This window comes from Thalassophryne amazonica, chromosome 15, assembly GCF_902500255.1.
Source record: "Thalassophryne amazonica chromosome 15, fThaAma1.1, whole genome shotgun sequence".
Taxonomy (NCBI): domain Eukaryota; kingdom Metazoa; phylum Chordata; class Actinopteri; order Batrachoidiformes; family Batrachoididae; genus Thalassophryne; species Thalassophryne amazonica.
The window spans coordinates 40,358,641-40,382,036 of NC_047117.1; the positions used below are offsets into that span (position 1 = coordinate 40,358,641).

At 41.0% G+C, this 23,396-nt stretch overlaps 1 protein-coding gene across 1 annotated transcript in view; it reads left to right on the forward strand.

Annotated features, from left to right (window-relative positions):
* The window catches only part of cdk2ap2 (cyclin-dependent kinase 2 associated protein 2), a 133,099-nt gene that overhangs the window by 8,363 nt on the left and 101,340 nt on the right, over positions 1-23,396 (forward strand). The window contains exon 2 of the mRNA XM_034188511.1: positions 16,953-17,108. Coding sequence (XP_034044402.1) covers positions 17,054-17,108 — 55 coding nt within the window. The 5' untranslated portion in view covers positions 16,953-17,053. The remainder of the gene's footprint in view (positions 1-16,952; positions 17,109-23,396) is intronic.

Genomic DNA, 23,396 nt, shown 5'->3' on the forward strand with positions numbered 1-23,396 from the left:
AGAGTTAGGCATTAAATTATTGGTTGATATTAAAAATACACTGAACAAAAATATAAATGCACACTTTTGTTTTTGCTCCCATTTTGCGTGAGCTGAACTCAAAGATCTAAAACATTTTCTATATGCTGTGACTTGCTGATGCTGGACGGCCTTCACCCTACCGGGGAAGGTGCCGCCATCTTATGTGCGTACATGGATAGAGCTCTACAGGGATGGCAACATTAAGACTTAGGGATGTGAATCGTACAACAACTCATGATTCAATTCGATTCCGATTCTTGGGATGACTATTCAATTCAGAATTGATTTTCGATTTGAAAGAGCTCTGAGAAATAGTTATTTTACTTAAAAAATGTTTAAGAAAATGCAGCTTTACAAGGTTAATCAAGTGATTCTAGATGTAAATTTGCTTGTCTGCTTTGCTTGTTCAGAGTTGGCTGGCAGTGTAGCGAAGCGCTGGTCAGTAGTCGGCACACATTGTGTGCCGTGTGACTGGGCCATAAGAATTAAATCCTCTGTCTGTCTCTCTCCCTCTCTTTCTGTCTCTCGTTTGCTTACTGTCTCTCTGCTGCTCTCTTTCTCTCTCCCTCCCTCTTTTTCTCTGTGTCTCCCTTTTTGTCTCTCATTTGCTCTTTCTCTCTCTCGCTTGTTTTCTTTCTCTCTCGCTGTGTTTGTGCTGCACAAACTTTGAACTTTTGGGAAACACAAAGCCTTTCAACTGTAAAATTTCTGTATCATCATCAATGGAGACTTTTTCCTTTTCAGCAGACATAATCTGTTGAGCTCCTCCTCAGCTGCATGCTGAGCTGGATTTTCATAGCGTTTGATAGCCTTGGGTCAGTGAATCGACTAACTTTTTAGCACACATTTTCAGCAACAATTCAGTTAAAATTTCGGAGAATCCATGCTCAACGAACAGACACTTTGAATCTGAGAGCCGGGCAGAAATTTGCCGCTAACCACAGCTTGAACACTACAGAATAGAGCTCTCTGAAACAGCCCGGTTTCAAAAACCACCTCCTCCCCCTCCTCCCGCTTGGCAGCAAACAGAGAGCAAACAGCAGTTGAGTGGATTCACAGTGGCTCTTATCCGGTATCGGAAAATGTCGCGAGTTGTAATGATTGATCGGATGGGGTTGCTCAAGTTGTTCGGAAAATTACATAAAAACTCTCTGACACAGACAACAAATGAGACACCAGATGAAACAGTTTTCAGTTTCTAAGATCTTTTGTTATTTAACCTTTAAAGGTACATGTCATACAGAGTGTAGGTCTGAAGACAAAATACAAGTACATTCAGTTTTCATGCCACTTATATACAGTCCCAAGATGTGCCGTTATGAGAGGATAATTTTTGTGGCACTCTCCATCTGGAAACAATGTCTGTCATTAAAGCTTCCGCCACTGAGTTTGCTAACGCGTGTTTTGTTGGAAAGGCCTCGACCCATTGAGAAAACATGTCCACTATCACAAGGCTTCTGCAGGGGTCCTTTCAATAAAATCCATCATACAGTGAGGGAAATAAGTATTTGATCCCCTATCAATTTTGCAGGTTTTCCCACCTACAAAAAATGGAGAGGTCTGTATTTTTTATCGTAGGTCCACTTCAACTGTGAGAGACAGAATCTAATGGCCCAGTCACACGGCACACGACAATTCCTGAACAAAGGAAAAAAACAAAAAAAGTCAGTTTGTTGAGAAAAGGTGGATGAGAGTTTTATCGCCGAATAGCCTGCAAAGCAAGAGTGCAAAACGGACGAAAGAGGAACTAAACAAAAACTAAGCTAACGATCTCGACGCTTTAAACAAAACGTGCCTGGAGCCACAGCTGGAGCAGTGTGTGTCTGCATCTCTGAGTTCCAGGACTCGGCGCTGGGATGGAGCTCATTGTGCCTGAGTCCTGGAGAAACTGCAAACAGAAGCTATGGAGATCTCTGTCTACGTCGGTGGGTCCACCTACTTTGGTTCCTCGTTCAGAACAAAAGAGTCATCATCTCCTTCATGATAAGAATCCATGCTGTCTGATGACATGCTGCGCGCTCCGTCTTGCTCCAATTTAAAAAAAAAAAAAAAAAAAAAAAAAAAAAAAAACCTCTGGTGTGCCATGGTCACTGCTGTATCACTGCATTACCTTACTAAGCCATATTTATATTGAGTTATAACAGAAAACTGTCAAAACAGGGAATAACTATAAGTGTAAAGACGATTGAATATATCATAGCAGTAAACTGATCAGTCCGTGTGAACATGCATTGAGCGGTTATTTCCATGAGCTCCAGCTGATCCACAACGTGAATTCTGCCTTCCAGAACAGGTCTTTATATAATCGCTTGAATTATCTACCTGTTGCCACATGTACAGAAGGGCTGGATTGTCATTCCTACACTCATATTTAATAAAAAATAACAAGAGCACACAGCTGCTTTCAAGTACCATCGGAAATTACACAACGTTTTTGTTGTTTCAAATTCAGCAGTTGCTTGTGGCAAAATAATTAATTGTATCCACACAAACGATTAATCCTTCTCTTGATAAGGTGCCTGAGCACACTGAAGCTGACGCCCCCACCCAGATAAAAAAAAAAAAAAAAAATCCAAGCAAGCAGGCTGATTTTGCCCTGTAATTTCCGACAGTACATGAACGTAGTGTCAGCAGCAACGCTCAGAAGTAGCAGTCAGAAGCAGCTTTTGTACTGTGTGAAAACATTCAGCTGGTCGAACAAAGTCAAACTAAACACTAACATTACAAAAACTAAGCAAACGATTAAAAAAACATCAAGAACTACAGCAAAACGAAACAGGGTTGAATTGAGGTTTTCATTGTCCAAATTTTTCAACAGTTTCAAAAAATCTTGAAGTGTCAGCTGCAGGAACGAAGCTGAGCGAAGTTTAAACGATGCCAACGAAAGTCCAGATTACTTGTTTTGTCAGGGCTTCGTTGCCCTTCATTAAGTGCCGTGTGACTGGACCATAAAAAAAATCCAGAAAATCACATTGTATGATTTTTTAAATAATTCATTTGCATTTTATTGCATGAAATAAGTATTTGATCCCCTAGAAAAACAGACCTTAACAATGGGTACAGAAACATTTGTCTGCCATTACAGTGGTCAGACGTTTGCTGTAGTTCTTGACCAAGTTTTCACACACTGCAACAGGGATTTTGGTCTACTTCTCCATACAGATCTTCTCCAGATCTTTCAGATTTGGAGTTTCAGCTCCCTCCAAAGATTTTCTATTGAGTTCAGGTCTGGAGACTGGCTGGGCCATTCCAGGACCTTGAAATGCTTCTTACAGAGCCACTCCTTAAGCCCCTTTCACACCGGGGCTGCCTCGAGTTGCTTCCTGTGGCATCATGACTGTGCAGGAATGTGTAAGTCAGGTCCGTGCAACAGGGGGGAGAGAGAAGGTGTTAATGCAGCCTGCAGGATCTCTGCAAAGAGGAATCAGAGTGCATAGTTTGGCTGCAGACAGACTGTGCACTCTGATTTCTCTTCGAGTTTATACTTGTTCTTGTGCAGGGCTGCAGGTCTGCGCTCTGAGTTCTGTTATAGTTCGTCTTTCCTCCTTTGACCACGAGATGCGCGCGCATGTGCGAACGAACTGTCCGTGAGTAAATGTGGAGATGTCCTGTCTCTGGCAGTCAGTCTGTGAGCAGGAGTTTTATAGACTTCAGTTAAACACATTTAAACACATGCTCTTGGTTGGTTGCTGCGGTGACACTGTGTGGTTCCTGTGTGATGTTCCTGTGTGTAATGCTTAGCTAAATGTAGCATGTTGTACATCGCAAACTTTTAGAACTTTCAAGTTTTTAAAAGAAGAATTTTTGCAGCATGTCTGTGTCACGGAGCACGCACAGGCGCAGTGCTGTTTAATATGCTTATTTGAACCACTGTGTTAAAGAGTACAACACTAACACCCCCGCCCCCCTCCCCATGATGAAATCCGCGGACACATCATAATTTTAAAAATAATTGACCTTGCAGACAATATCGCCACATAGATACCCATCCATCAATTACGGTAATGTGAAATGATTTATTCTGAAATGTCGGTCTTCTCTCATCCGGGAGCATGTAGTTTCAGTTTGCCACATCAATGAATGGAACCACACTGCCATCTAGTGGATATCCAGTGTCCCCGAGTGTGTATTTGTAAATCAGTCGGCATTTGTTTGTGGATCTGTGTTTGCGAAAAGAATGTCTCAAAATGACGTCGCAGAGGAAAGCGATGAATGCGTGTAATTGGTGAGCCACAAATGCTGAAACTCAATTCACAAATACAATTTCCAGTTTTACAATGTAATTTTTTTTTATTTTATTTTTTACAAATTAAGTTTTATATTTGCAAATACAACATTATTTGCAAAGACCAATTTACAAGTTACAAATATGAAATTTGCATTTGTGGATATCTGAACACATTTGCAAATCAATGATTATTTGTAGATCACCCTGTGTGCATTTACAAATATTAATGAGACAATTTTAACTCCATACAGGTACACTTCAACTGTGAGAGACAGAAACTAAAAAAAAAAAAAAAAAAAAAATTCAGAAAATCACACTGTATGATTTTTAAATAATAAATTTGCCTTTTATTGCATGAAATAAGTATCTGATCCCCTACCAACCAGCAAGAGTTCTGGCTCTCACAGACCTGTTAATTTTTCTTTAAGAAGCTCCCCTAACCTAGTTCAGGTCTGGAGACTGGCCAGACCACTCCAGGACCTTGAAATGCTTCTTACAGAGTCCCTCCTTAGTTGCCCTGGCTGTGTGTTTGGGGTCATTGTCATGCTGGAAGACCCAGCCATGACCCATCTTCAATGCTCTTATTGAGGCAAGGAGGTTGTTTGCCAAAATCTTGCAATACATGACCCCATCCATCCTCCCTTCAATACGGTGCAGTCGTCCTGTCCCCATTGCAGAAGAGCACCCCCAGAGTATGATGTTTCCACCCCCATGCTTCACGGTTGGGATGGTTTTCTTGGGGTTGTTCTCATCCTCTAATCATGGTAAGTGGAGTTGATTCCAAAAACCTCTATTTTGGTTTCATCTGACCACATGACCTTCTCCCATGCCTCCTCTGGATCAATCAGATGGGTGCTGGTGAACTTCAAACAGGCCTGGACATGTGCTGGCTTGAGCGGGGGACCTTGCTGCCCTGCAGGATTTTAAGCCATGACAGCATCATGTGTTACTAATGTAATCTTTGTGACTCTGGCCCTAGCTCTCTTCAGGTCATTGACCAGGTCCTCCTGTGTAGTTCTGAGCTTTCTCAGAATCATCCTTACCCCACAAAGTGAGATATTGCATGGAATCCCAGACCGAGGGAGATTGACAGTCACCTTGTGTTTCATCCACTTTCTAATAAATAATCCTAACAGTTCTTGTCTTCTACCAAGCTGCTTGCCTGTTGTCCTGTAATCCATCTCAGCCTTGTGCAGGTCTACAGTTTTGTCCCTGGTGTCCTTAGACAGCTCTTTGGTCTTGGCTGTGGTGGACAGGTTGGAGTGTGATTGACTGAGTGTGTGAACAGGTGTCTTTTATATAGGTAACAAGTTCAAACAGGTGCAATTAATACAGGTAAAGAGTGGAGAATAAGAGGGCTTCTTAAAGAAAAAGTATCAGGTCTGTGAGAGCCAGAATTCTTGCTGGTTGGTAGGGGGTCAAATACTTATTTTATGCAATAAAATGCTAATTAATTATTTAAAAAGCATACAATGTGATTTTCTGGATTTTTTATTCTTTTTTTTTTAGATTCTGTCTCTCACAGTTGAAGTGTACCTATGATAAAAATTACAGACCTCTCCATTATTTGTAGGTGGGGAAAACCTGCAAAACTGACAGGGGGTCAAATACTTATTTTCCCACTGTACTTTTAATAATTTGTCAGCATTAAACAACAAGAAAAATGGGAAATACTAACGTGATCGCTGGCCACTAGCCCTAAGCTTCACTAAAAGACCCAGAATTTAGGTAAGGTTGAGGCCGCAGCACGCTCCGTTTCCTAATAAAATGAATTAAGAGTAAAAAGCGTGGAATTATACTATGTCAGTATGCTAGCCATACAAAAGGGAAAATAAGTGCGTCTTAAGTCTGGACTTGAAGGTTTCAACAGAATCTGACTGTTTTATTGACGCAGGGAGATCATTCCACAGAACAGGGGCACGATAAGAGAAAGCTCTGTGACCCGCAGACTTCTTATTCACCCTCGGGACACAAAGTAGTCCTGCACCCTGAAAACGCAAAGCTTGGACGGTACGTAAGGTTTAATTAGGTCAGCCAGGTAGGGAGGTGCTAGTCCATGAATAATTTTATGGATTAATAGCAGAACCTTAAAATCTGATCTCACTGGGACAGGAAGCCAGTGAAGAGATGCCACAATGGGTATAATGTGGTCGAACTTTCTGCTTCGTGTCAAAAGTCTGGCTTCAGCATTTTGAACCAATTGGGGAGCCCTAATGCTGGACTGCGGTAAACCAGGAAATAAAAGATTGCAGTAGTCCAATCTAAAAGAGAAAAATGCATGGATCAGGGTGTCAGCATCAGCCATAGACAGGATGGGATGAATGTTCATTATATTTCACAGGTGGAAGAAAGCAGTCCTCATAATATTTCTAATGTGGAGGTCAAAGGACAATGTAGGATCAAAAATTACAAGGTTCCTCACTTTGTCAGTGTGTCAGTATGATGCATGAGCCTAGGCTAAGCATTAACTGGTCAAATTGATGCTCATATCTCACTGGACCAAGAACCATCATTTTAGTCTTATCAGAGTTTAAAAGGAGGAAGTTTCTAGACATCCAACATCTCACTGATGCAAAGCAATCTTCTAAGGATTTTCTGTGAATGAGATTACCAGCAGTTATTGGCACGTATAACTGAGTATCATCACCATAGCAGTGAAAGGTAATCCCAAAACGCCGCAATATGTGCCCAAGGGGTGCTATATAAAGGGAGAAAAGCAGCGGGCCTAAGATGGACCCCTGTGGAAGCCCAAATTTCATGTCACTAAGGTTAGAGGTAGTGTTACTGTACAAAACACAGTGAGAACAACTGGTCAAGTATGATGTCAGCCATGCAAGGGCACTCCCAGTAATCCCAAAATGATTTCACAGCCTATAAGTAGAATATGATGATCCATGGTATCAAATGCAGCACTGAGATCCAACAGCACCAGAACCATAGTGGTGTCCAAATCCAATGCAAGCAGAAGCTCATTCACCACTTTAGTGAGAGCTGTCTCTGTGGAATGATATATTCTAAAAGCAGACTGCAGTGGCTCAAAGAGATTATTGTCAGTAAGATAGTCCACGAGCTCCCATGACACCACTTTTCCAGAATTTTAGAGCAAAATGCTAGATTTGATATCGGACGATAGTTTTTAAATACACTACGGTCAAGATAAGGTTTCTTAAGTAATGGTCTAATCACATTTAGGGACAGATCCAGAGGTTAATGAGAGATTAATCATTTGCAGCACAGTCGGCCCAAGAGTGGGCCACAGGTCTTTAAACAGTTTTGTTGGGATAGGATCAAATAAACAGGTTGTGCTTTTTGTAGACATTACGAGTTTCATCAGCATGCCTAGAGAGATACTCTCAAATTCTGTAAATCTAGGTCTAGGGTGTAGTGGCTGGGTTAAGGCATGCTGGGATATGTTTAACCTAATGTCTTCTACTTTCTTCTCAAAGTAATCCAGGAAATCTTGTGCTGTAAAAGGAGAGTGAACTACAGGTGGTTGTCCATGAATAAGTGTTGCCACCGTGTCGAACATGAACTTTGAGTTATGCTTGTTTTTGTTGATCAAATCAGAGTAATAGATCCGCTTTGTGGCCAGTAATGCATGCTTATTGTCTAAGATAGCGTCATGCCACGCAAGGTGGAATACTTCTAATTTTGAACAACGCCATTTCCGTTCTAGACCTCGATCCTTATGCTTGAGGTCACGCAGGTAATTACTGAACCAAAGTGACTGTGTTTTGGGGGAGCGCGATTTTAACACAGGTGGCGCAATCATGTCGAGTGTAGTTTTGAGCACTGACTTTAAACTATCCACAAGACTGTCTATTGATTGGGTATTTGCCAAATGTGAAGTTAAGACATCAGGCGGTGAGACAGTCTTGAATTTTTATAAGCGGGGGAGGGGGTGTTGTTCTTTATGCTAAATAGATGTGCAGTTTTCAGAAATATGCCCTTTGCCCTATAAGATATTACTTGTGGAAGGTGCCACAGTTGCATGAGTTCTAAAACCTTCCATGCCTTTTGAAACTATACATATGGATTTTATTGTAGGGTAAAGTAATTATAGATTGTTTTTGTTAATTGTTTCATTGATGTTTAATTCTGCAGAGGCAGAATGCCATTTTGCTTCCTTCATTTGTAAATAAGGTTTTGCCAACTCCTGGATTAACCTGTCCCAGAGATCTAGGATCAAGTGACCATGTACAGATTTTATTCATTTTTATTTCTGTCCAGAGATCAAGGATTTCATATTTTCATATGACCAATATAGACCATATAGACCAATTTCATATAGACCAATTTCATATTTATTTACTTTAAGACTCAATAAAATGTTGTTGCATAGGACACCTGTGAAGCCTAGCTACTTTTTGTACACAGAAAATTCACAGGAGGTATTGATAAGGGAATTGATGAAGAATCAGATTGATAAGCAGAATTGATAATGCCATCAATGTCAATATCTTATCAATACCCATCACCTCGAGGGAGCCAGTCACATGCCTTGTCAGGATAAAAAGCTAGTCCACCATTCCACAACCAAGGTGGAACCCACATTGCTCCTCCTGAATCTGGTGTTCAACTAACAGTCAAAGTCACTAGTACATAATCCATAGGCTTTTCCAGGGAAGCTGATAAGTGTGATTCCTTTAGAATTGGAACACACTCTCTCGTTTGGTTGTTTTTTTAAAAGATGGGGAGCTACCACTCCAGTTTGCCATTCCAGAGGTCCTGTCCCTGACTTCCATGCTACGTTGTATAAGTGTGTCAGCCATGACAGCGCAAAAACTTCCAGAGACTTCAGCATCTCGGGACAAATCTCAGCCGTCCCCACTAACTTCATACAGAGGAAGTTTTTGATTACCTCGATGACTTCCACTAGGTTGATAGCACCAGAGCCGCCTGAGTCTTCCATCCCTGCCTCCTCATTGAGTGCATGCCAGTAGGGTTAAGGAGATCCTCAATGTATTCTTTACACCGTGTGACGGTATCCTCATTCCACTTTAGCAGTGCTCTTCCTTTGCTAAACACAGCCTGGGCTAAGACCTGCCTTCCTTTCTTGAGTTGCCTCACAGTTTGCCAGAACTGCTTTCACGCGGGCTGAAAGCAGTTCTCAATGGCCTCTCCAAACTCCTCTCACACCCAGGTTTTTGCCTCAGCCACCACTAAAGCTGCAGTCACTGTTACCTGTCCACTGATTTTGGCATCCCTTTGCCATCCAGACTGGGAATGCCGCCTCCTCCAAACTGACTGCTTTCCTCACCATAGGTGTCTACCAGTGGGCTCTCAGGTTGCTGCTAAGACAAGTGCTGGCAACCATCTGGCTACATATGCCTCAACAGTGAAGGCCTTGAACATGGTCCACTCCACTTCCATGTCCTCTGCCTGCCTCTGAACATTGCAGAAGCTTTTTCGGAGGTGTGAGTTGAAGGCAATGTGGAAAGGCTCTTCCACCAAATGTTCCCAGAAAACCCTCACCATGCATTTAGACCTTCCAGATTGGTTCAGTGTCTTACCCTGCAATCTGACCCTACTCATCTCCAGGTAGTGATTAGTTGACAGCTCCACCCATCTCTTCACCTGATTGTTCAAGTCACATGGTCACAGGTCTGATACCATGATTAAAAAATTGACCATCAACCTTTGGCCTAGGGTGTTCTGGTACCAAGTGTACTTATGAACGTTCTTGTGCTCGAACATGGTGTTTACGGACAATCCATGAACAACAAAACACCACTCTTATTCATATCAGGGGAGACATTCCTCCTAATCACTCCCCTACTACTCTGGCTACTGGCTACTCTGAACTGCTGTTTTAGTGCATATGCACAAACAGTCACATTTCTGTCTGCAATATGAAGTCACTTTGAGGCAGCACTTTCATTCACTGGAGAAATCTCCCTACTCTACTGAAAAGAGTTTTTCCCTCAGTTTTCCTGTGTCTGCAGTTAAACTCTCCAGGTTTTTGGAAAGAAGATTCCTACAGTAGTGTTCAGAATAATAGTAATTCTGGTGATTCTTCTATCCATTTTGATGGTTGTTTTCCGTTTTGTTCCACGCGTCTGTTTTTTTTTGTCCATTTTAAAGCATTGGAGATCATTGTAGATGAACAGCCTATAAGTTTTCCCTCTCCAATCAACTTTTTAATCAAACTACGCTTTTCTTCTGAACAGTGTCTTGAATGTCCCATTTTCCTCAGGCTTTCAAAGAGAAAAGCATGTTCAACAGGTGCTGGCTTCATCCTTACATAGCTAACACCTGATTCACACCTGTTTGTTCATGTTCATTGTTCATCATGAATGCTTGGTCTTGTTGGATTTGTGAGAATCTGCTGAATCTACTGGTACCTTGTTTCCCATGTAACAATAAGAAATATACTCAAAAACTGGATTAATCTTTTTAGTCACATAGCACTACTATTATTCTGAACACTACTGTATGTTTGACTCACTGTTGTTGAAGATTATTTTTCCAGTTTTCCCTCTCTTTTGATGAGGCATCCTGAGTTAACCAGCACCTTTTAACCAAGATGTTTCCTGAGTCTGTCTTTGTTTAGGAAGGCAATTCTTCTGTTTTCCCCTTCCCTCTTATGAATAAGCTTCCTAAGTTTGAAGACCCTGTGGCATTAATGACTTTGTTTAGCTAATTATAGGCCAATCTCCAACCTTCCTTTTCTCTCAAAAATTCTTGAAAGGGTAGTTGTAAAACAGCTAACTGATCACCTGCAGAGGAATGGTCTATTTGAAGAGTTTCAGTCAGGTTTTAGAATTCATCATAGTACAGAAACAGCATTAGTGAAGGTTACAAATGATCTTCTTATGGCCTCGGACAGTGGACTCATCTCTGTGCTTGTTCTGTTAGACCTCAGTGCTGCTTTTGATACTGTTGACCATAAAATTTTATTACAGAGATTAGAGCATGCCATAGGTATTAAAGGCACTGCGTTGCGGTGGTTTGAATCATATTTGTCTAATAGATTACAATTTGTTCATGTAAATGGGGAATCTTCTTCACAGACTAAAGTTAATTATGGAGTTCCACAAGGTTCTGTGCTAGGACCAATTTTATTCACTTTATACATGCTTCCCTTAGGCAGTATTATTAGACGGTATTGCTTAAATTTTCATTGTTACGCAGATGATACCCAGCTTTATCTATCCATGAAGCCAGAGGACACACACCAATTAGCTAAACTGCAGGATTGTGTTACAGACATAAAGACATGGATGACCTCTAATTTCCTGCTTATAAACTCAGATAAAACTGAAGTTATTGTACTTGGCCCCACAAATCTTAGAAACATGGTGTCTAACCAGATCCTTACTCTGGATGGCATTACCCTGAGCTCTAGTAATACTGTGAGAAATCTTGGAGTCATTTTTGATCAGGATATGTCATTCAAAGCGCATATTAAACAAATATGTAGGACTGCTTTTTTGCATTTACGCAATATCTCTAAAATCAGAAAGGTCTTGTCTCAGAGTGATGCTGAAAAACTAATTCATGCATTTATTTCCTCTAGGCTGGACTATTGTAATTCATTATTATCAGGTTGTCCTAAAAGTTCCCTAAAAAGCCTTCAGTTAATTCAAAATGCTGCAGCTAGAGTACTGACGGGGACTAGGAGAGAGCATATCTCACCCATATTGGCCTCTCTTCATTGGCATCCTGTTAATTCTAGAATAGAATTTAAAATTCTTCTTCTTACTTATAAGGTTTTGAATAATCAGGTCCCATCTTATCTTAGGGACCTCGTAGTACCATATCACCCCAATAGAGCGCTTCGCTCTCAGACTGCAGGCTTACTTGTAGTTCCTAGGGTTTGTAAGAGTAGAATGGGAGGCAGAGCCTTCAGCTTTCAGGCTCCTCTCCTGTGGAACCAGCTCCCAATTCAGATCAGGGAGACAGACACCCTCTCTACTTTTAAGATTAGGCTTAAAACTTTCCTTTTTGCTAAAGCTTATAGTTAGGGCTGGATCAGGTGACCCTGAACCATCCCTTAGTTATGCTGCTATAGACGTAGACTGCTGGGGGGTTCCCATGATGCATTGTTTCTTTCTCTTTTTGCTCTGTATGCACCACTCTGCATTTAATCATTAGTGATCGATCTCTGCTCCCCTCCACAGCATGTCTTTTTCCTGGTTCTCTCCCTCAGCCCCAACCAGTCCCAGCAGAAGATTGCCCCTCCCTGAGCCTGGTTCTGCTGGAGGTTTCTTCCTGTTAAAAGGGAGTTTTTCCTTCCCACTGTAGCCAAGTGCTTGCTCACAGGGGGTCGTTTTGACCATTGGGGTTTTACATCATTATTGTATGGCCTTGCCTTACAATATAAAGCGCCTTGGGGCAACTGTTTGTTGTGATTTGGCGCTATATAAAAAAATTGATTGATTGATTGATTGACCTTAGAAGATTTTTCTGTTCTCCCTTACTGGTGTTCCGAAGAAGGATTTTGACTTATTCCTACTGTGATGATTCCTCTTTGCACTCCCTGGTATAAAGTACCATCAGTTAAGAAGATGCCTCTGTTCTGCATCCACCTGTATGCAGAAGATCCCTGTGTTTCCACTCACCTACTAATTATAGTTCCCTACGTTGGCTACTACCTTAAAGAAGTCCCTCTGAAGACATTTACCTGCATATGACTCCAAGTAATTTAAGATTTTCCCTGTGTAAATAAAACTGACTTTACTTCCATCCTTGAGTCTGACTGTCCTGCATATTTGGGGTTCTCTCATCCAGTAACCACCCCCAACCATAACAGCTTGGTGATGAACCCAACTATTTCTATTTGATATCGCTCAACCTCTCGCTCAGGCTCATTCCCCACTGACATCCCACATTCTAAGAGTTAAGTGCCTTGACATTTGCATGAATTCGATCCCCGCACTGGCACGCAATCTGGTATGCCAGTGAGTAAACTCGTAAACTCTGTGTGTCAGTGTGCAAAGAAAATTTTGGAATGTTCAAAACAGATACATTATCTAACTCATAAGAAGGATGGAAAATGCAACTGTTTTATCAATCTGTTACGACATATATTATAAGACTATACCAAATGTGTTCTCCGCAGCATGATGCGCACGAGCCAACCTGCAGCTCTAGATAATTTCTCTGTGATTCTTGGAGTGATGAGAGAATGGTTTCATCAGCAAAGTTGTGAGCGCAAATGCATCATCGACGAAATTATTATTTAAATTTTATATAGCGTGGCGTCAAGCAGGACATAGCAGGTCGCATTGGCACGACGAATTGCACAGCAGTGCAGGGATCAAATTTGTGCAAGTGTCAAGGTGGCTTTAAGTACCATAGCTGTGTCAGTCCATGTGGGTATTTGCCCCTGTCCACTGTTCATGTGACAGCGCACAAGACCCTTTACACTTCCCTTTCGGGCTAAGCCAGACCGAGTCTCATGGTTGTAGACTCAGCCAGCAGGCACTCGCCTTCTTTTCCTAATCCAGGCGATGTACCTCTATCCTTTTTTTGTGTCCATCATAAAGAGTCCATTGCATTGTCCTTTGTCTGTTTCCTCACCTGGGACCAATTTGCCAAGGGTGGCCCCTACCAGGAGCTCATGGTCCACACAACAGACCTCCTAGGATCATTGGAGCACACAAACCCCTCCACCACGATAAGGTTGTGTCACTGTTTTTTGTTTTTTCTCTTGCAGTATGTGTTGGTGAACCGTCATGTGTTCCCAAAGAAAAAGCGAAAATTAAAAAATGAAATACTCAATCTGCAAGTCATGACCACAAGATTAATGAGCAAAAAAAGCATAAGAAGTGATGGACTTTAACCTGCTGTGAGGAACTTTTTTCAGCGATGATTCATCCAAATTTCTTCGCTTTTGGACATATATACACATACCCAGTTTGAGCAACAGAGCTTCTTCTGAGGTAAGTAAATAATCTAAAAATAAAAATAATAAAACATGACATTACTGCACCACTGACGTTTATCAGCTAATGCTAGTCGTTAACATTTAGCTGCAGGAGGTTGAATCGATCACTCAGTCGAGCTGAGTGAACATTTTAAATTTGTAAATTGTTCGATCTATTTTTATTTTTACCAAACAAAGCTACACAGTTTTTAATGGTTACTGCTCTGACTACAAGAACAGTCTCAACTTGAAATAGCTTATAATAATGTCTATATATAATATCTGTTTTTTTTAACAATCTAGTAATCAAAGAAAATAGCACAGCACTGTTTTTTGTTTCTTTATATTTTAAGAAATCTATTTCTTCACTTGTCCTCATTTGAGAGAGTCTTTCCAAGTTCTATAAAGTTCTGTCTAATCTAATCAGGAACATTTCAACATTTGCTGTGCAGAGAACCTTGTTAAATATCGATGAGCTTCAAAATCATGCAGTGATGGAGCTGAACACCAAACCCTGAAGTCCACAAAGAAAAAGAGAACCACTCTGCTCTTCAAAATGGGAGGAAAGTGTCTCCAAAAGCTCCACCAGAGATCGAAGCTGTAGAGGATACCTTCATCTGGTTAACTGTCCTGAAAACTCACACTTTGCTGTTACTCTTCTAAAGGAAACAAAGGCTTTCTAAACGGCAACTATTAAATTATATGATAAAGCTGTTTCCTTTTATATTTTAACATTAAATAAATGAATCATTAAACATGTCCATGAAGTCAAATTTCAATCAGACACTTGCAGTGGTAGAAGAAGCCCCACCTCTATTGTGCATAATTTGAAATCATTCACAATCACTAGAATAGTCATTCATATTTTAGAAAATACTCCTTTTTTCCTGGTTGAAATGCAGATATGAATGAAGGAATCTACCAGACTTAAAAATGCATACATTATTTTTCATGCTGTTTGACTAAAAATAAATGTCTAAGGTTCATTATAACGAGAAATTATCTCATCTGAAACAACAACAGATATGGTTTTAATTTACAAATGAAGATCAAAGATTTCTAAAGATTTTTTTTTTTTTACTTAAAACTATTTTAATTGCAAGTTTTCTAATGTAAGAAACATTGTTTTAACTTCAAAATGTACAGTAATCAGAAATTAATCTTGAAGATAAAAAAACACATTTGTAAGGATTTTCTTCAGAAAAGGCTGTGTATAAATTAGCAGTTCTTATGCTCTATGTTTTGGCCTGATGTCTCAATTCTTTTGGCTTTAAAGTAAGGCTGTAACAAAGATAAAAATCTTGGGCTTTACTTTACAAAATTTGGCAGGAAATAGTGTTTCAGAGGATTATAAATGTTAAAATTTTTCGGGGGGATGCCCCATAACCTCCTACAATACTTACACCCGCATCGCTCACCACATGGCTATGCCGTGCCAAGTTCTCCCCTATGCTGTGAAAAAATCCTGGCGAGAACCCTGATAGATGCATCGATGATCATGTGAGAATCGAATTGGGAGGTGGTGAAAGATTCCCACCCCTAATGCGAGGGGGCCATACCATTTTGAAAAGTAAACTTATTTACAATGATAGTTGTGTGTCTGTGTTTCCAGGCTCCCTGTGCCCATCTCTTTGCCTTTTGTTGATGCTGCTTTTGTACCAAATCATGATTAGTCACCTGTTGACATCACCTGTTATAAATAGCATCATTGCTGTATTTTCCAGAGTGTAAGTCATGTTTTTTTTTTTCCCCACTAATTTGAGAGGTCCTGCGACTGATACTATGGTGCAACTTATATCGAAATATCACACACTAATTGTTAATAAGAATAACTGACTATTTATATAAGACTTTCCCAGGAAGCAAAGCACTAAATAACTGATAATCCAGAAGGGATTTATACTGTGGTGCAATTTATGCTTTTTTTTTTTTTCCTCTTCAAGAGGAATTTTTTTAAACAGGTGTGACTTATACTCTATACAGTATCTAATTTTTTATCTCATTAAAGTAAGTGTTTTTTTTGTTTTCTTTTGTTTTGTTTTTTGGGGGGCTTTGGCAAATCAGCTAAGATAAGATCAGCTTTATTTATCCTGAAGGAAATTATTTTGCCAGAGTATGTAAACAGTGAACGTGTTTTTTGTTTTTTTACAGTAAGTACAACAGATTTATTTGAAATATAGAATAGAGAGCCTTTATTACGTACAATGAAATCTGTTCTCTTCATTTAACCCATCCTAGTTACAGTTAGATGCAATTCAACCACTAGGAGCAGTGGGCAGCCACAGTCCGGCGCCCGAGGATCTGGATCTGCATGTTGATTTGGCACACCTTTTACACTGGATACCCTTCCTGGCACAACTCCACATTCCGTGGAGAATGGGCACAGGGACTAGTCTTGAAATGGGAACTTTCTCCTCTGGAAACAAGCACACTAACTGCTTGTCCACCATGATCGTCATTCTAAGTGATCCCCATTTCATCTCTTCTGAATGTGTTGGAGGCCCATAACACAAAAATGGATGTTTCTTAACGAATGAAGTTAACCACATAAAACATGAAATATCTTGGGTGTACAATATCTGAAATGTCTTTCTTTCATACTGCCCCACTTTGTCTGATTTGAGGTTGTATTTTATTTTTATCTTGGGCTCAGAATGTAATTGTTTCAACACCTTAAATTCTTGTTGCATGTAATTGTCCTAATTTAGTATTCACTGTTTTTGAAATCAGTTTTTGTTAGCAAGCATTAGATTTCCTCAGTTAAAATTATTTTCTTGGTAATGATTCTTTAAATATCTATTTGTGTATTTGTGTTTATGTTTTGCATGCAAGCTCTTAGGAGCTCATCACCATCAGGAAAGCTGTATAAGCACCGGGTTGACGTGGCTGAAGGAAGTGGCGCATCTTACGGGGAGCTGCCTGTTGACATCACCATGAGTTACAAGCCCATTGCGCCTGCACCATCTGGCTCAAACCATACCCCTCCAGGTAATTTCACCTCACATAGACTTCATTATCTCCACCAAAGAGGAAATGTTGTCTGCTTCTTTTGGGTTCTTTTATTTGCTTTATTTAATCTTAATCATAGTAAATTCTGGTAGAATTATTGTACAAAATCAAGTCTGTAATTGTCTATAGCTACATTGATGAATGATAATTCTCAGAATCAGGAGTCGGAATCAAAACTGTGTGCGCATACGGGGAGTTTGACTCTGGTTTAACATAACCTCTCATAGACCTTATGTGGTGCAGAGGATGTATCTTTTTATTTCACAGAGTGGTCTTTGAGTTAGAAAGCATTATTTTATTTTAGATTTAGAGATCAGGTAAGATGTAAGACTTTATTGTCATTGTAATAAAGAACAAAACTTTGTTGGTGACCACCAGTCAGTAGCAGCAATGATAAATATAAAACATAAATAAAAATAAAATAAGGTGCAAGAGACAACATGTTATTTACAGTGTAAACTGAAATGTAAAAATTGCACTCCCCATGGCTGTTTAAAATCCAGTAGGAGAAGGAATAGTCTGTGGCTCAGTCTGTAGCTGAAGCTGGTGAGTATATGTGTGTGGGTGGGTGGGGGGTGATGGAAGCTACTGCTCTGGGGACAAGCTGTTCCTCAATCTGCTAGTCTGGGTTTTTATGTTGGCGAATCGCTTCCCTGACGGGAGCGGGGCTCCTGGTGGCTCTCCTCTGCAGACATCCAGCATACACAGCATCCAGAACAGGAAGCTCAGCTCCAGCTCAGTTTCTGTTTTCTGCTGTGCAGCTGGCATACCAAACAGTCATGCCCTGACAGAGGATCCTCTCCACAGTGCTCCTGTAGGAGTTCACCAAGAGCTGAGGGGATAGATCAGCTCACTTCAACTTCCTGAGGAAGAAGAGCCTTTGCTGTGCCTTCATCCGGCGGGAGGTGTTGACTGACCAAGAGAGGTCCTTGGTGATGTGGAGTCCTAGGAATTTGATGTTGTCCTCCACCATCTCACCATTTATGTGAAGTGGTCAGGGGTGATCTTCCTGGTTCTCCTGAAATCCACAATGACCTCCTTGGTTTTGGTGGTGTTCAGAAGCAGGTTATTCTCTGAACACCACTGGGTCAGATGTTGTACCTCCTCCCTGTAGAGAGCCTCCTCATTGTCGCTAATAAGTCCAACTATTGTGGTGTCATCAGCAAACTTCATCATAGTGTTAGAAGAGTGGATGGTGGTGCAGTCCTTTTTAAAGAGGGTGAACAGGGCTGGGCTGAGCACACAGCCCTGTGGTACCCCCAGTGTTCAGCATGATGATGGTGGATGCATGTCTTGCTATCCTGACGTTCTGCGGCCTACAGGCAAGAAATTCCATAATCCATGGTCAAAGTGAAATGGTAAGTCGAAGATCCTGGAGTTTGTGAACCAGTTTATAAGGGATTACTGTATTGAAGGCAGACCTGAAGTCTATGAAGAGCATCCTGGCGTTTGTATTTGGTAGTTCCAGGTGGGTCAGGGCGGAGTGGAGTGCAACAGAGGCTGCATCCTCTGCAGATCTGTTCCTCTGGTAGGTAAACTGGTATCTATCCAGAACTGCAAGGATGAGGTCTCTGATATGGGACAGGATGATCCTCTCAAAGCACTTCATGACTACCGAGGTCAGGGTGACAGGGCAGTAGTCATTAACGCAGGTCATGGATGCCTTCTTTGGTACAGGGATGATAGTGGTGGATTTAAGACAAGTGGGGACAGCAGTTTGTTGCAATGAGAGGTTAAAGATGTTGGTGAACACTTGCGTTACCTGGTCAGCACATGAAAATTCAGTAAGGTATATCTTCTATTATACATTACAAATCTAAGGTGGAACTCTACTAGTCAAATCAAATCAATTTTATTTATCTAGCGCCAAATCACAACAAACAGTTGCCCCAAGGCGCTTTGTAGTGTAAGGCAAGGCCATACAATAATTACGGAAAACCCCAAACGGTCAAAACAACCCCCTGTGAGCAAACACTTGGCAACAGTGGGAAGGAAAAACTCCCTTTTAACAGGAAGAAACCTCCAGCAGAACCAGGCTCAGGGAGGGGCAGTCTTCTGCTGGGACTGGTTGGGGCTGAGTGAGAGAACCAGGAAAAAGACATGCTGTGGAGGGGAGCAGAGATCAATCACTAATGATTAAATGCAGAGTGGTGCATACAGAGCAAAAAGAGAAAGAAACACTCAGTGCATCATGGGAACCCCCCAGGAGTCTAAGTCTATAGCAGCATAACTAAGGGATGGTTCAGGGTCACCTGATCCAGCCCTAACTATAAGCTTTAGCAAAAAGGAAAGTTTTAAGCCTAATCTTAAAAGTAGAGAGGGTGTCTGTCTCCCTGATCTGAATTGGGAGCTGGTTCCACAGGAGAGGAGCCTGAAAGCTGAAGGCTCTGCCTCCCATTCTACTCTTACAAACCCTAGGAACTACAAGTAAGCCTGCAGTCTGAGAGCGAAGCGCTCTATTGGGGTGATATGGTACTATGAGGTCCCTAAGATAAGATGGGACCTGATTATTCAAAACCTTATAAGTAAGAAGAAGAATTTTAAATTCTATTCTAGAATTAACAGGAAGCCAATGAAGACAGGCCAATATGGGTGAGATATGCTCTCTGCTTCTAGTCCCTGTCAGTACTCTAGCTGCAGCATTTTGAATTAACTAAAGGCTTTTCAGGGAACTTTTAGGACAACCTGATAATAATGAATTACAATAGTCTAGCCTAGAGGAAATAAATGCATGAATTAGTTTTTCAGCATCACTCTGAGACAAGACCTTTCTAATTTTAGAGATATTGCGCAAATGTAAAAAAGCAGTCCTACATATTTGTTTAATATGCGCATTGAATGACATATCCTGATCAAAAATGACTCCAAGATTTCTCGCAGTATTACTAGAGGTCAGGGTAATGCCATCCAGAGTAAGGATCTAGTTAGACACCATGTTTCTAAGATTTGTGGGGCCAAGTACAATAACTTCAGTTTTATCTGAGTTTAAAAGCAGGAAATTAGAGGTCATCCATGTCTTTATGTCTGTAAGACAATCCTGCAGTTTAGCTAATTGGTGTGTGTCCTCTGGCTTCATGGATAGATAAAGCTGGGTATCATCTGCGTAACAATGAAAATTTAAGCAATACCGTCTAATACTGCCTAAGGGAAACATGTATAAAGTGAATAAGATTGGTCCTAGCACAGAACCTTGTGGAACTCCATAATTAACCTTAGTCTGTGAAGAAGATTCCCCATTTACATGAACAAATTGTAATCTATTAGATAAATATGATTCAAACCACCGCAGCGCAGTGCCTTTAATACTTATGGCATGCTCTAATCTTTGTAATAAAATTTTATGGTCAACAATATCAAAAGCAGCACTGAGGTCTAACAGAACAAGCACAGAGATGAGTCCACTGTCTGAGGCCATAAGAACAACATTTGTAACCTTCACTAATGCTGTTTCTGTACTATGATGAATTCTAAAACCTGACTGAAACTCTTCAAATACGTGGTCTGTCCATAAATTAACTGTCCTTTTTATTTTTTTAAAAAACTATATGGATTTCATTCATATGTTTTTACGTCAGACATGCTTGAACCCTCGTGCGCATGCGTGCGTTTTTCCACGCCTGTCGGTGACGTCATTCGCCTGTGAGCACGCCTTGGGAAGGAGTGGTCCCGCCCCCTTGTCAGATTTTCATTGTCTGGAAATGGCGGAATGAAAAGGACTTTTTTTCCATCAGACTTTTTTCAGAAGCTGTTAGACTGGCACCTAGAAACCATTCGAAAAATTTATCTGGCTTTCAGTGAAAATTTTACGGGCTTCACAGAGAATAAGGACTTTAACTACAGCTTTAAGGACCCCTTTAAGGACGGTCGGTGCGCCGCGCTGCGAGCTGCGACGATGCGGCACAAACCACTGGATCATTTCTAAGCTGATGGCTCTGTGGATACGAGACCCTCATGTGCTCTTTCTCTGGTTATCACAAGACCTGGACATGAGCCATTTTCCGGCAGATTTCACTTTTAACAAGAGATTTTGTCATGGAAAGCCGCGCGGAGGCTTTGCGCGTCACGACCAATTCGCAGGAAGCGAGACAAAGGAACACCTCCGTTTCGGAGTGTTAAAGAACAAGTTGGGACATGTCTGTCTAGGCTTTCAGTGCTTACCAGTCGAGTGAGTATAAAAGAACTTGTGGAGAGCTGGACATGTCCCAACTTGTCCTCCAACACTCCGAAACGGAGGTGTTCCTTTGTCTCGCTTCATCAGCGAATCGGTCGTGACGGGCGAAGCCTCCGCGCGGCTTTCCATGACAAAATCTCTTGTTAAAAGTGAAATCTGCCGGAAAATGGCTCATGTCCAGGTCTTGTGATAACCAGAGAAAGAGCACATGAGGGTCTCGTATCCACAGAGCCGTCAGCTTAGAAATGATCCAGTGGTTTGTGCCGCGTCGTCGCAGCTCGGAGCGCGGCGCACCGACCGTCCTTAAAGGGGTCCTGAAAGCTGTAGTAAAAGTCCGTATTCTCTGTGAAGCCTGATAAATTTTTCGAATGGTTTCTAGGTGCCAGTCTCTAACAACTTCTGAAAAAATTCTGATGGAAAAAAAGTCCTTTTCATTCCGCCATTTCCAGACAATGAAAATCCGACGAGGGGGCGGGACCACTCCTTCCACAAGGCGTGCTCACAGGCGAATGACGTCACCGACAGGCGTGGAAAAACTCACGCATGCGCACGAGGGTTCAAGCATGTCTGACGTAAAAACATATGAATGAAATCCATATAGTTTTTGAAAAAAATAAAAAGGTACAATACTTTATGGACAGACCTCGTGGACCATTCCTCTGCAGATGATCAGTTAGCTGTTTTACAACTACCCTTTCAAGAATTTTTGAGAGAAAAGGAAGGTTGGAGATTGGCCTATAATTATCTAAGATAGCTGGGTCAAGTGATGGCTTTTTAAGTAATGGTTTAATTACTGCCACCTTAAAAGCCTGTGGTACATAGCCAACTAATAAAGATAGATTGATCATATTTAAGATCGAAGCATTAATTAATGGTAGGGCTTCCTTGAGCAGCCTGGTAGGAATGGGGTCTAATAGACATGTTGATGGTTTGGAGGAAGTAACTAATGAAAATAACTCAGACAGAGCAATCGGAGAGAAAGAGTCTAACCAAATACCGGCATCACTGAAAGCAGCCAAAGATAACGATACGTCTTTTGGGATGGTTATGAGTAATTTTTTCTCTAATAGTTAAAATTTTATTAGCAAAGAAAGTCATGAAGTCATTACTAGTTAAAGTTAAAGGAATACTCGGCTCAATAGAGCTCTGACTCTGTCAGCCTGGCTACAGTGCTGAAAAGAAACCTGGGGTTGTTCTTATTTTCTTCAATTAGTGATGAGTAGTAAGATGCCCTAGCTTTACAGAGGGCTTTTTTATAGAGCAACAGACTCTTTTTCCAGGTTAAGTGAAGATCTTCTAAATTAGTGAGATGCCATTTCCTCTCCAACTTATGGGTTACCTGCTTTAAGCTGCGAGTTTGAGAGTTATACCACGGAGTCAGGCACTTCTGATTTAAGGCTCTTTTTCAGAGGAGCTACAGCATCCAAAGTTGTCTTCAATGAGGATGTAAAACTATTGACAAGATACTCTATCTCACTTACAGAGTTTAGGTAGCTACTCTGCCCTGTGTTGGTATATGGCATTAGAGAACATAAAGAAGGAATCATATCCTTAAACCTAGTTACAGCGCTTTCTGAAAGACTTCTAGTGTAATGAAACAATATCAGAACAAGATCCGAACAAGATCTAAGATATGATTAAAGTGGTGGGTGGACTCATTTACATTTTGAGCAAAGCCAATTGAGTCTAATAATAGATTAAATGCAGTGTTGAGGCTGTCATTCTCAGCATCTGTGTGGATGTTAAAATCGCCCACTATAATTATCTTATCTGAGCCAAGCACTAAGTCAGACAAAAGGTCTGAAAATTCACAGAGAAACTCACAGTAACAACCAGGTGGACGATGGCTAATAACAAATAAAACTAGTTTTTGGGACTTCCAATTTGGATGGACAAGACTAAGAGTCAAGCTTTCAAATGAATTAAAGCTCTGTCTGGGTTTTTGATTAATTAATAAGCTAGAATGGAAGATTGCTGCTAATCCTCCGCCTCGGCCCGTGCTACGAGCGTTCTGGCAGTTAGTGTGACTCGGGGGTGTTGACTCATTTAAACTAACATATTCATCCTGCTGTAACCAGGTTTCTGTAAGGCAGAAT